The sequence below is a fragment of the Bremia lactucae genome, linkage group LG4 (genome assembly GCF_004359215.1).
Source record: "Bremia lactucae strain SF5 linkage group LG4, whole genome shotgun sequence".
NCBI lineage: Eukaryota > Oomycota > Peronosporomycetes > Peronosporales > Peronosporaceae > Bremia > Bremia lactucae.
In genome coordinates this window covers 2175020-2186187 of record NC_090613.1, presented here as the reverse complement: position 1 = coordinate 2186187, position 11168 = coordinate 2175020, and the positions used below count along the sequence as shown (strand labels likewise).

Here is an 11168-nt window from a genome sequence, read left to right as displayed (position 1 = left end):
CGGCTTTTAAAAGCCGCGGAACTCAAGCACCCCGTACATGACAAAGAGCTACTTCAATAAAGTATGCTCTTGTCAAGTTTCGAGTGCGCCTATTGAGCACCGAATCATTTGTGGTTTATACGGATCACGTATCACTGCGGACCGCAATAAACTCACCGCACCTCTCGCCTTGAATGGCAAGATGGCTTACATTCTTCTCTGAATTTAATTTCAAAGTCGAATACAAGCCGGGTAAGTCGAATGTCTTGGCTGACGCTTTATCGCGGAGACCAGACTTCGAGGTCAGACCAGGAAAATGTGTCTCGTGCTTATGCACAAGTTGAGTCGTCAACGTTGGCAGCCATGAAGGCATACCACGTGACGAGCTCGTTGGCCTCCGAGATAAAAGAGAACTACAGTGAGGACGACCATTGTCGCCTGCCGTTAAATCACTTTGGTGGACGAAAGGTAACCCTTCCGTCGCATCTGAAAGCTAAACTAAATCGCTTTAGCTACAGCGATGGCCTGTTATGGCATCAGCTGTCACCTTGTGATCCCTTGAAAATTTCTGTCCCTCATGAAACAGGTCCTAAGTTGAGAATACTTCACAACCTCCACGTTGCACGATCGAGTGGGTATCTAGGCCGTAAAGACAATCTTAAGAGTGTCAGAGGAATTTTTTGGTGACCACACCTATATCGATGGGTGGCCAACTATATTTGCTCTTGCAAACAGTGTCAGCACATTAAGCCTACACCATCCAGCAGTGCGCCACTGAAGCCGCTACCGATCCCAACGGGTTGTTGGAAGTCAGAAAGTCTGGACTTCATGTTTGGCATGCCGCCCGATCATAAGGGTCGGACGGGGCTCGTGATACGTGATCCGTATAAACCACAAATGATTCGGTGCCCAATAGGTGCACTCGAAACTTGACAAGAGCATACTTTATTGAAAGTAGCTCTTCGTCATGTACGGGGTAATTAAGTTCCGCGGCTTTTAAAAGCCGAGACTGATAAGAGATGACACGGTCAACGCCGTCGTCATCCTTCTGCATGAGCACGCTGCCGATTGCAAAATTACTTGCATCGCAGACGATGCTAAAGGGCTTATCCGCGTCTTGCAATGCCAAGACCGATGCCTCTACAAGAGATTGCTTCACTGATGTGAAAGCATCTTCTTGATTTTTCATCTAAACCCATTCTGCGTCCTTTTTAAGGAGGTCAGATAATGGTTTAGTTTTCTCAGCACAATTATTGCTATATTGATGCAAGTAATTCGCGAGCCCAAGAAATCGGCGCAAATCCTTCACATGCCGTGGGTTTGGCCATTCCTTTACTAATTTTACCTTGTCTGGGTCTGCTCGTACACCATGTGTACCTACGATGCAGCCCAACACAGGTATCTCAGGGACCCCTATGACGCACTTTTGCAAGTTGACGTACAATTGGGCGTCCTTTAAAGTCTGCAACACAGCGTCTAAATGACGCTTGTGCGACTCTATTGCGCTCAGCCCACTATGCACGAATACATCGTCAAAGTAATGGGGCGAGTAGGCACGGTGCTGACGCATCACGCGAGCCACCACTGGGTTGAATGTCACTGGTGCGTTTTCCAAACCTTGGGTCATCACAAGCCACTCCCACATCATACCGCTTGGGGTGCTTACAGCTGTTTTGGCTATATCGGACTGAGTACCTGATAGCCATCCTTAAAATCCAACGCGCAAAAGATAGTTGATTCTCCCATGGAGTTCAACAAAACATCTTTCCGCGGCGGTATGGTCGCCGTGTTCAGCTTATTGTAAGCATGAACCATAAATTAATAACAATAATTTCTGTAAAAGTTAATCCTTTAAGTGTTAATTACATGAAACGATACACCGGGTCTGTACCCCTTTATAAAAGACCAAATTATTCAATAAGATAATTTCTCTTAAACAATTTCGCTATCAGCGTAGATACTAAAACAATAGTGACACAAGACTCAAGCTTACTAAATGATTAGAAACGTCACTTCCGCAGCCAGTAAACTGTCGTTGTTGCCCCAACAACGTGCAGCTAATCGCAGTTTGAAGCAGCGAGAGCGTGAAGTGCCTGAGATCGACTGGGAGCGCTCGCTACAGCACTATGCTGCTGCAGTTTGTGACGATCTGGACAAATTGGTCGCACGTTTTCTGGAGGAGGTTTGTCTTGCCGTACTAATCTTATTATTAATTTTTTACGTCTTTAAGTTTATGCAGAGCGATATTACGTTTGCAGCCTGGAAGCGACTGTGGATTGATTCAAGGATGAGTGCCGCTTTTCACGTCGAGTTTTGGGAAAGCTCACCAACATCCACACATAAGATCATTTTGCAGCAGACATTAGACGCTCTCGTAAATTGCGTTGAAGAGCATAACGCCGCATATGGAAATTTAGCAGATATAATGCCACTAATTGGCCGCATATTCGCACTCTACTCCGCGTATTCTGTTCAGCTGGGCGTCCCAAAACACAAAATAGAAGTGGACCCGCAGAAGTGGTTAGCGCTGGTTACAATTAATTATATAATATGTGGTTCAGAAGCTGCTTTGTTTCTGACGGCGGTGCGAGAAGTGAAGGCCATTATGCATCATCTTGTGGTGAAAGAAAAAGCGTTCTTGAGCTGTCTCCAGGGATTTTGGCCAAGTGTTCGAGTGCAGACTGCAAAAAGTTGTTGTGGTCGACGAGGGTTACCGCTCGTTGTAGGCAATGTTACGGAGGAAGATCATGTGGCAAGTAAAGGTGCTGCTTCTTGTCATGCCGTCGTTTTTATTTCTTTAACTTCTTGAATGAATGTAGTCATTGTATGATACATTGAAACAGCTAAAAGCACTTCACAGCCGCTACCAGCAGCTAATGAGTCAAGTTTCAACCTTAGAATTCGGATCTGTCTCTAGATTATGTCGCTGTCGAGATACACCAGCTTTATCCGCGAATAAGCGTTCGATTCAAGAAGGAGATTATGATGACAATCGTTTACCTATGGCGCTGAAGTCTTATATTGAACATATCGCGAATAGAAAAACACACAAAGTCGACGACGTTGTTGTACATGCAGCTGCGGCACGCAAGTACAATGACATGCGAAGGACTTCAGAGCAGGCGTACAGTGAGCGTGATGGTATCAAGCATCAATGTGATGCCATCGTCGCATATAAACCTCGTAGGTCAATGGTTAAGCCCAGTTCCTCTATTCAGCCCAATTGGGGTAGAAGCGATGACTTTATGGCTCAACTCGAATTTGAATTACGGAACGATATTTATAATGAACAAGTTGAGACAGAAACAGAACTGGTAATTAGAGACAAGAACGAATCTTTATTTTCGAGGGTGGATAGTGACAGAAACAGCAAACTTGTTGCAGTTCGTGAACGACCACTAGAGCAAATTATAGGTGCTGTTCCATCTTGGAGTGGAAGGCCGTCAGGCTCCGCAGATGTACTGAATTTGCATGGTCGAAAGCGAGTTTCTGCTGATGAAGTCTTTCAAACACTAGTCAACACCGTGGCTCCCCGACGGCTAGCTGTAGAACAAGGATCATACAAACAAGTAAATAGTGAAGCAGATAGCGGTACTTCCGCTAATCTTCAAAAGGAACAGGATCTAAATAATGACCTTGCATTGTTCGGAATAGAATCGACAGTATCGGAAAGTGCAATGCCTCTCTGCCGTGGCAAACGCAGAAGAGATACTGCCACCATAGGTATTTCTCAGAAAAAAGTTGCTCGAACCGCGCTTTTAAAACAAAATTCTGCTCACATTGATAAATTACCGGATTGTATGAGCGCTGAGTCGGAGGTGAACCTTCAGTCAATCCTAGAGTCTTCTTTAGTGGGGTCAACGGCTAATAATAGTTACCATAAAGTAGATCAAACTGAAGGCTCTTTGGACGCGACCCCATTACTAACCCTTGCCCAGTGTCCAATAGCTTTGATTCCAAATGAGACGAAGTTGACTAGACGGACAAGTTCTCGAGGCGAATCGCAACTGTCCAATGTTTTTGATGCTCCAGTTCCACACTGCTTGCCATATCAACCCGTTGAAAATAAGGTTGCTCATAGCAATAAGCTGACTACACAACTCAAAGGAAATGTTGGTGTCTCTACTTCAGTTTTAATAAAAAGAAGATTGAAGACTAGCGCTTGCAAAAAATCCCCGGCATCCAACATTAAAACTCGAAAATCGTCTCAACTTAATTCTGAGGTATCTGAAAGTGACGGTGATGCACTTAAAGAACTCGAAAGAGAGCTTAATGAAACTGCTGCAGCGCTTGGAGCAGCTCAAAGTATCAACACTTCTCTAGCACAAGAAGTAAAGTATTTGCCTGCCCACATCTCGAATGCTAACAAGCAACGGTTAAACATAATGGGCACACCTTCGACAGCTGATGCAGGCCTGATGTCAACGTCAAAAATTGCTAGTAAGCAACGAGCGCGTAAATTATATCCCATGTCTCCACAAACGCCGCCACAAGTAAGCTCAATATTGTCAGATCATGCAAGCGACGGCTTTGAAGATTTTGCCACGGAGCTTAAACAAGCGCAAAAGTATAGTGCCGTGAAACGAAAGCCTAATTTATCAAGTAAGAGACGGAGTTCAAGGCTTCACAATAGAAGTGCCGTTACAAAAGTCATGCCATCCGTTTCGGCCCCGTTGCGATTGGTGGTTCCGACGACTCCTATCGTCTCTATTGGCGCCCGACACTCTGCTCGATCGAGCTCCGTTGCCTCAGATTCCGAGAGTGATGACTTAAAAAAACTTATAGCAGAGCTTGATAATTGCCGTGCTACATTTCAGCCTTCCGGACTGAGAATTGCAAAGGTAAAGGCTCAGTTGAGAACAGCTCGAAGACATCAGACTCAAACCGTACATGACAAAGTGAAACAACCACAGAAAAAGAAAACTCAAAAGACAAAACGACCAAGTCGTGCTCAGCAACCGCATACAAAGCTTAAATCTGCGAGACCTTCCACGCATCTGTCAGGTGCGCCGATGAATCCACCAAGCCCTCGCCTAAGCGCTTCTACAGCTTTTGAAAGCGACAGTGACGGGCTCATACATTTAAACGCAGAACTGCTTGCAGGGCTTACTAAGTGACCGGTGTTTTTAATGCTGAAAGCAATGGGGATGGTGTGGGATAGGAGAGCTTGGCTCTTCATGTAATTAATTCGTCAACTCTTGCTAGCATTGAGTGCTAATTGTTTGCAGTGGCTATATTGAATTTCGCTCTGGCAATATTTATTGACTGCGTATCACAGACTGAGCCGAGCCATCCACTCACATGAAGCACCGTCTTTAATCATTAAAAAAGGGCAAGGTTTCTCCGTGTATAAATGCTTGTATTGCTTTTAGATATGCAATTATTAATTGAACGTTATAAAAAATCAACAATTTACTGACACCGAGCTATTGCACTTCGCAAGGATTTACTTAACAGTAATCAGTTATTGCGTCTGAAAGACAAACATATATTTTCCTTGAATATTTTGAATTGATCATATAATTATCAACTTTAACTGATCAATAAAAATTCGTGTACCATTCCACTTTGAGACTCAAATAGAAACAAGACACTTTCCAATTAGGAATCAAACTCACTGTCGGAAATGTCATAGTATATCCACCAGTCTTCCTCATCGTCGGCGTCCGCTATCAGCAAGTCTCCTTCTGCCCAGACCGAAATAGCTCATGAGCACTAAGTTAGCATGTATTTATAAGCTTTCCATATACCACTGCATGTATCCCAGTCCAACACGTCAACTTTTAATCGCTCGGCTCGTGAGCCCAATACTCGATCTTGCGGATTTTTTCTGTGTTTTGCTGCCTTCGATCTGATTGCTGTTGCATCATCAGTCAAATTCTTCTTTTCCTCTAACACTTTATTTGCTGGCGCCCACACATGTGCACTCTGCCCTTCTCGAGATCGCCGTGATTCTTCTGGATGTATTTGAGACTGCCGCGACTCTTGGACATCTGCCAGCTCGCTGATCTGCGCAAGTAAATCAAGCTGCGACGCAGGCGACAAGAGCAACTTTCTTCGCGGACTCTGTCCACAAAATTCTATTCCTGCATTGAATTTGAGTCCGTGTCAAAGTTAGCCCACACTTACCGCTTTGGAGATGGACCGGACTAGGCAACGATTCACCATTATTTACACCCGTATCTTGCGTTGACTGCTGCTTCCGGTCTTCCTGTAGTGCCGGGTGTATCCAAACATATGGGGAAAGGGGCGACTCTTCTCCTAGCACCGTCTCGGCGTCACTGCTGTTGCTTGGTTTCATATTCAGGATTATGCAAGAACATTTTTAAGTACGAATATACTTGCCAGCCATCTTTCAAATTCCGCATGGAGCTCCGTTTCCGGGGCAAGAAGAGCGCAAAGGACTCGTCTATCGGCTTTTGGTAATTTATATAGTCTTTAAATTGCTTTGACCACAGCATCAATATAATTTGCATTGTAGGCTCTGTGAAGGCCGGAAGAAGCGTCACGTTATTGTTGAAAAGTCACAGTCGCTGGCGTCGGTGGCACCTCAATGGGAGTTGTCGCATATTCTGGAGAATAAAAACATGCACTTTATGAACGAGTCTGCTGGCACTGTTGTACCTTACGATACAGCAATTGGTGAGTTTATCTCAGAGCGCGATGTGGTGCGACTCTGCTCAAGAAAGGAGCTGGACGCACTACAGGAAAAGTTTGCGACACGCGATCAGGAAGTGGCAGCCGAAATGATGTATCCCAAGGCTGCAACTCCAATCAGCGCAGCTCTGTAAGGATATAACTTGTTATTTACGCTGATTACATATGCTATCCATTAGAATTCATGTACTTGTTCGTGCTCGCGTCACGTGTTGCAGATTCCGCCTGAAGACTATAAACGTCACTAATCCGACGTTAAAAAAGCTGCAAAAGACTCTAGACGAGCACACGAGCTCTCAATCGACGACACAACTCAGTAATTCTGAAGCCCTGGACCAGACTGTGGAGATTGATCCGATCTTTGAGGGCGATAAGATTGAAGAAATTAGTTTTGAAGATAGCAAACACCCAATAGCGTGTGATATGTGTGGAGTTTCGTGGCCTGACGATACTGTGGGCAATATGTATAGGTGGAAAATTTTGGGAATTGTTACCCACCAAGGGTGCGCCCAGTTTACCGCCGACGTATTAGCACAAAAATCTGATATTATAACTCGCGATGAGTTTCTAAGTATGTCAAAGACTTCAGTGGCGAGCTTAAATAAGCCTGGAACTTTTCATATAACTGTTCATCGCGCGATGGAGTTACCTGGAACACAGCTCATTGGTAAACAAGCACCATATGCAAAGCTATCTTTGCTTCCTTGGAAGGAACCAATGCAAACAAAGCCTGTTGAAAACGGTGGCCGAAATCCAGTGTGGAGCAGTGCGCATGACAATGTGATGCAATTTACACACATGTACAACAGCACTATCACTCCGATCCCATTGCTTGAAGTTGAGGTGTTCAATTATAACTATCTTGCTGACGACCAAGTTGCTTGTACACTGGTAGATATGAGTCCATTGCTTCGGTATCCTAATATTGAGGTGAAACGATGGTTCACTTTGTCGTCTCGAGCATTACTGACTCAAAGCACAGGTCAACCCAAAATAATGCTCGCGATCAAGTTTATATCGACAAAGAGAGAAATAAGCACCAGTAATGCTCACAAGTTTCGCGTGCACCAACTCAAATCCATTGGTCTTGCGATGCCTGCTTGCGCAGTGTGTACGTTTTATTAAGTTCAAAAATTTTAATTTACAATGCGCTTGGAGCAATATCTGATTTTTGAGGTTTAGGTGATCGTTCAATCATGAATGCGCTAAAAAGCGCCTGGGGATATCGCTGCGAGCTTTGTGGAATTGACGTGCACAAAGGCTGCATGATGAAGGCAACAATTTCTTGTATATGTACTGCTCAGGAGCTTTTAAGAGTTGGGCAGAAAGAAAAAGCGCTTAGAGGCATCCATTTTCTTGTTTTAAATGAAAGTGTGCTGCGCCCATCTGGGGAACTCTACGTGAGTTTTCGTGGTTTGCACTTGTGTACCAAATATTGTCGAGAAGACCTCCACGCAAAAAATATATTTGAAGGAGACACGTATTGCCGGCTTAAATTTGACGACATCGTACATGAGACCAGTCCAGTATTAAAAAGTGCTGACCCGATGTATATGGAATTTTTGTGTTTTAAAGCTCGCCATCCAAATTCAGACTTTAGCATCGACGTCATTGACTTCAATTCAAATCAGTGCATTGCACATCTTAAGGTTTCACTTTTCCAGCTTCTTCAACGCGAGGCAGACAAGTTTATCTTTTCAGACCCAAAGATGATGCAATTACGCTATTTAGTTCGATATTTCAGCTTAAATAGTGAGACTAACCAAGCTGCAATTAATGACTCGTGGACAATGCTGCCAAAATTGGACGACAAAGGCTATTATAAACTTTATCCGCCCGCGAGAACCAAGCACCAATCTGGTGATAATCTTGGCTTCGCGCTAATCGACTTTGAGTACGTGGAGCACAAAGATGACTTACTTCGGGAACGGGTAAATGATAACTCTTACCTTCTTGAGCGCGAAGACAAAGCTTTTTCAGTTGAGTCACTGCGCATTACGATCGAGCGCTTTGGCCGAGCGGTGAAAATCTTTCAAAGAATTGATGCTGAATACGCTAGCATCATTTCATGGAAAAACAGAAAAAAATCGGCGTTTTTTTTTGTTTCGTTTTTGTTTGGATGTTTTTTTGCCGACTTGGAGTACGCGCTTTCTTACATATTTGGAGGGATTCTTGTGTGGATGCTTTATCAATTGCATCTTAGGTTAGAGGGGGCATTTGTCGTTCGTTGGGTTGCGTACGAAGAGTACGAGCGTGAATTAGAGGATGCACAGAAACTGTATAGACCACTAGCAGATTTATACGTCGCAGTTCATGAAGCTCACATTTCTGAGGCGATAGACAGTCTACTGGTGAAATCGCAGTCTCACACCAAGGACGTCTCCTCAAAACTCGGCTTCTTTGTTCGAATCAAATATCGCCCCAATGACAAGCAATCTGAGGCTAACGATATGGTTCTCAATCCTTCCGGCTACGATGAGACTACAATCGCCTGGACGAATGTTGTAGGGAATAGCCGAAGACCAATTTGGCGCAAATGCTCTCTTCCATCCGGGGATTTTCTGCTGACTCGTCCAAAAGCTTTTTCGTTTCAAAATTTTAATGTGTCTTGGCGTCACGATCCTCAAACGTGCACCTGTGACCGATGTACTTCTTATCAGCAGAGCTTAAAGGAAGGACCGCAAGCAATAGTCTGCTGTGGTGTCGATCACCATGCCTATTACTTTCCGATTCCGCAGGCATCTCGAAAGAATTTTTCTGGCCGAGATGATCTGGTGCCGTGGTCATCGTTTCCTGGACTTCTTCAATTTGATCTATGCATTTCACTTAACGGCAAAGCAAAAGATACGCCAGACCTAATTGCTGCGACTGCAACGCTTCCGCTTAAAAGTCTTGTTAAGCGAATAGATAATTCAAGCCAATTGTTGCTCCCACTATCTTCGTTCTCAACAATTTACCAACCAGAGAATTGCACAGAACATTTAGAGGGCAACTATTTGCTCGTACGCGTTGACTTTCGAATTCCTGAACAAAGCACAAAGTTGACAAAATGTCAACTTTCACAGAACGAGATCCACGATGTACACGAAAATAGACCTAAACAGCCTAATCCAGCGCGAAAGAAGCGTCTTGTGAGCCACGTTGAGCGCACTTTTTCTGACTTCGTGTGTGAAAACATGGTAGAGAAAGAAAAGTCTAAAATTATCGGGGCTAATCTCTTTGATGCCTTTTGGAAAGTGAAAGACACTGTTGGACAGCTGCAGAATGAGATCGGCCGTTCCTGCGGTGCACTAGCATGTGTTGAGAACTTATTCAATTGGACACATCCATGGAAAACGGCAGCTGCATTCGTAGTGGTAACCATGATGGCACTTTTATTTTCGCTGATTCGTGGACGCTGGGCAATTCTTCTATTTGGGCTTACGGAATTTGGCGCGGTATTTGTGGACGACGCTCCAACAAGCAAGCGAATACGTAAAATTCTTTGGAATTACCTGTCCTCGCTTCCGACTGATCAAGATTTAATTGAATTGTATGAGCCGGAGCGGAGTGTGTATTTGACGCAACGCAAATTGCAGCTTGAAAAAGACGAAGAAATTGCACTCTGTCTTCGCTATCACGCTTTGTGGATTGGCAATGCTTCGTCAAAGCTTGAGGGAGATCGCTACACAAAGGTTTATCCTTTTTAAATTTACCTATTTGCCATTATATGTGCTAATTATCGGCGACTCTCCAAATTTCCTCAGAGTTGTTTTCTCGTGTATCGCCCACATCGATTTTTGCTTTGGAAAACCAGGGATGACTTTAAAGAGGGCTCCCAACCGCAATTTCAGCTTGTGGTAGGTACATGCCATGCAGTGACGCGGAGACATGAATGGCGCTTTAATTAACCTTCGCGTGTGATGTGATAGTTTGACGATCCAAATGATATTGACGAGAGCAATGATGACAAGGTCTTCACGTTTAGCGTATCAGTAAAGAACAGCCTAGGTGGCACAGGTGAGTGAGGCCAGGCCGTCGATTACTCCGTCAATGTTTCTATTTGCAACTTATTATGTTATCCGTGCTTAACAGAAACTCGTGTGTTTTCATTGGAATCTCTGGAAAAGAAAACCTGTTTGCTGAATACTGTTCGCGAGAGCTGCAGACTGTAGCAATGTAGTGATCGTCACGTAACATGTTTTGTGGGGTACACGAGATTGAAATACATAAAATGACCATTCTGTAACGGGCTACAGTTGCCCTAATGTTACACAGTCCCCATTAAGTACATTTGGTACTTAAGGGGATGGTCAATTACTAAATAATAGTAATTAGACCCAACACTCGGGTGTGGTGCACATTTATGACCAACCCTTGTGGATGTGATGCACATGGGTGCATTCACATTAGGAGGAATGACGCCCAGCGTCATCCGTTACGCGAGGTATCTAGAAAGATACGCTTGCAATACATACAAGTGTTATCTATAGAGATGACATTTTAATTGGTAAGAATAGGTATTTATATTTATTACGATTAAATATAAATCA

At 44.0% G+C, this 11168-nt stretch overlaps 3 protein-coding genes across 3 annotated transcripts; 2 read left to right on the top strand and 1 right to left on the bottom strand.

Moving 5' to 3' along the window:
* Positions 1 to 1975: 1975 nt before the first annotated feature.
* On the top strand, positions 1976 to 5096 carry CCR75_007679 (uncharacterized protein; the record flags this gene model as incomplete). The annotated part of the gene is made up of 3 exons (XM_067965737.1): positions 1976 to 2161; positions 2219 to 2728; positions 2799 to 5096. 3 exons carry the CDS (start codon positions 1976 to 1978, stop codon positions 5094 to 5096), a joined length of 2994 nt encoding a protein of 997 aa, XP_067816998.1.
* Positions 5097 to 5442: 346 nt separating this feature from the next.
* CCR75_007678 (uncharacterized protein) lies at positions 5443 to 6369 on the bottom strand. Its single transcript, XM_067965736.1, has 3 exons — positions 6109 to 6369; positions 5730 to 6065; positions 5443 to 5666 (listed from the first exon to the last, which is right to left on the bottom strand). The coding sequence occupies exons 1-3, from the start codon at positions 6278 to 6280 to the stop codon at positions 5581 to 5583; spliced, it is 594 nt and encodes a 197-aa protein (XP_067816999.1). The 5' UTR covers positions 6281 to 6369; the 3' UTR covers positions 5443 to 5580.
* Positions 6346 to 10896, top strand: CCR75_007677 (uncharacterized protein; the record flags this gene model as incomplete). The annotated part of the gene is made up of 7 exons (XM_067965735.1): positions 6346 to 6401; positions 6461 to 6766; positions 6855 to 7720; positions 7819 to 10310; positions 10383 to 10475; positions 10548 to 10635; positions 10711 to 10896. 7 exons carry the CDS (start codon positions 6346 to 6348, stop codon positions 10788 to 10790), a joined length of 3981 nt encoding a protein of 1326 aa, XP_067816369.1. The 3' UTR covers positions 10791 to 10896.
* Between the last annotated feature and the right edge of the window lie 272 nt (positions 10897 to 11168).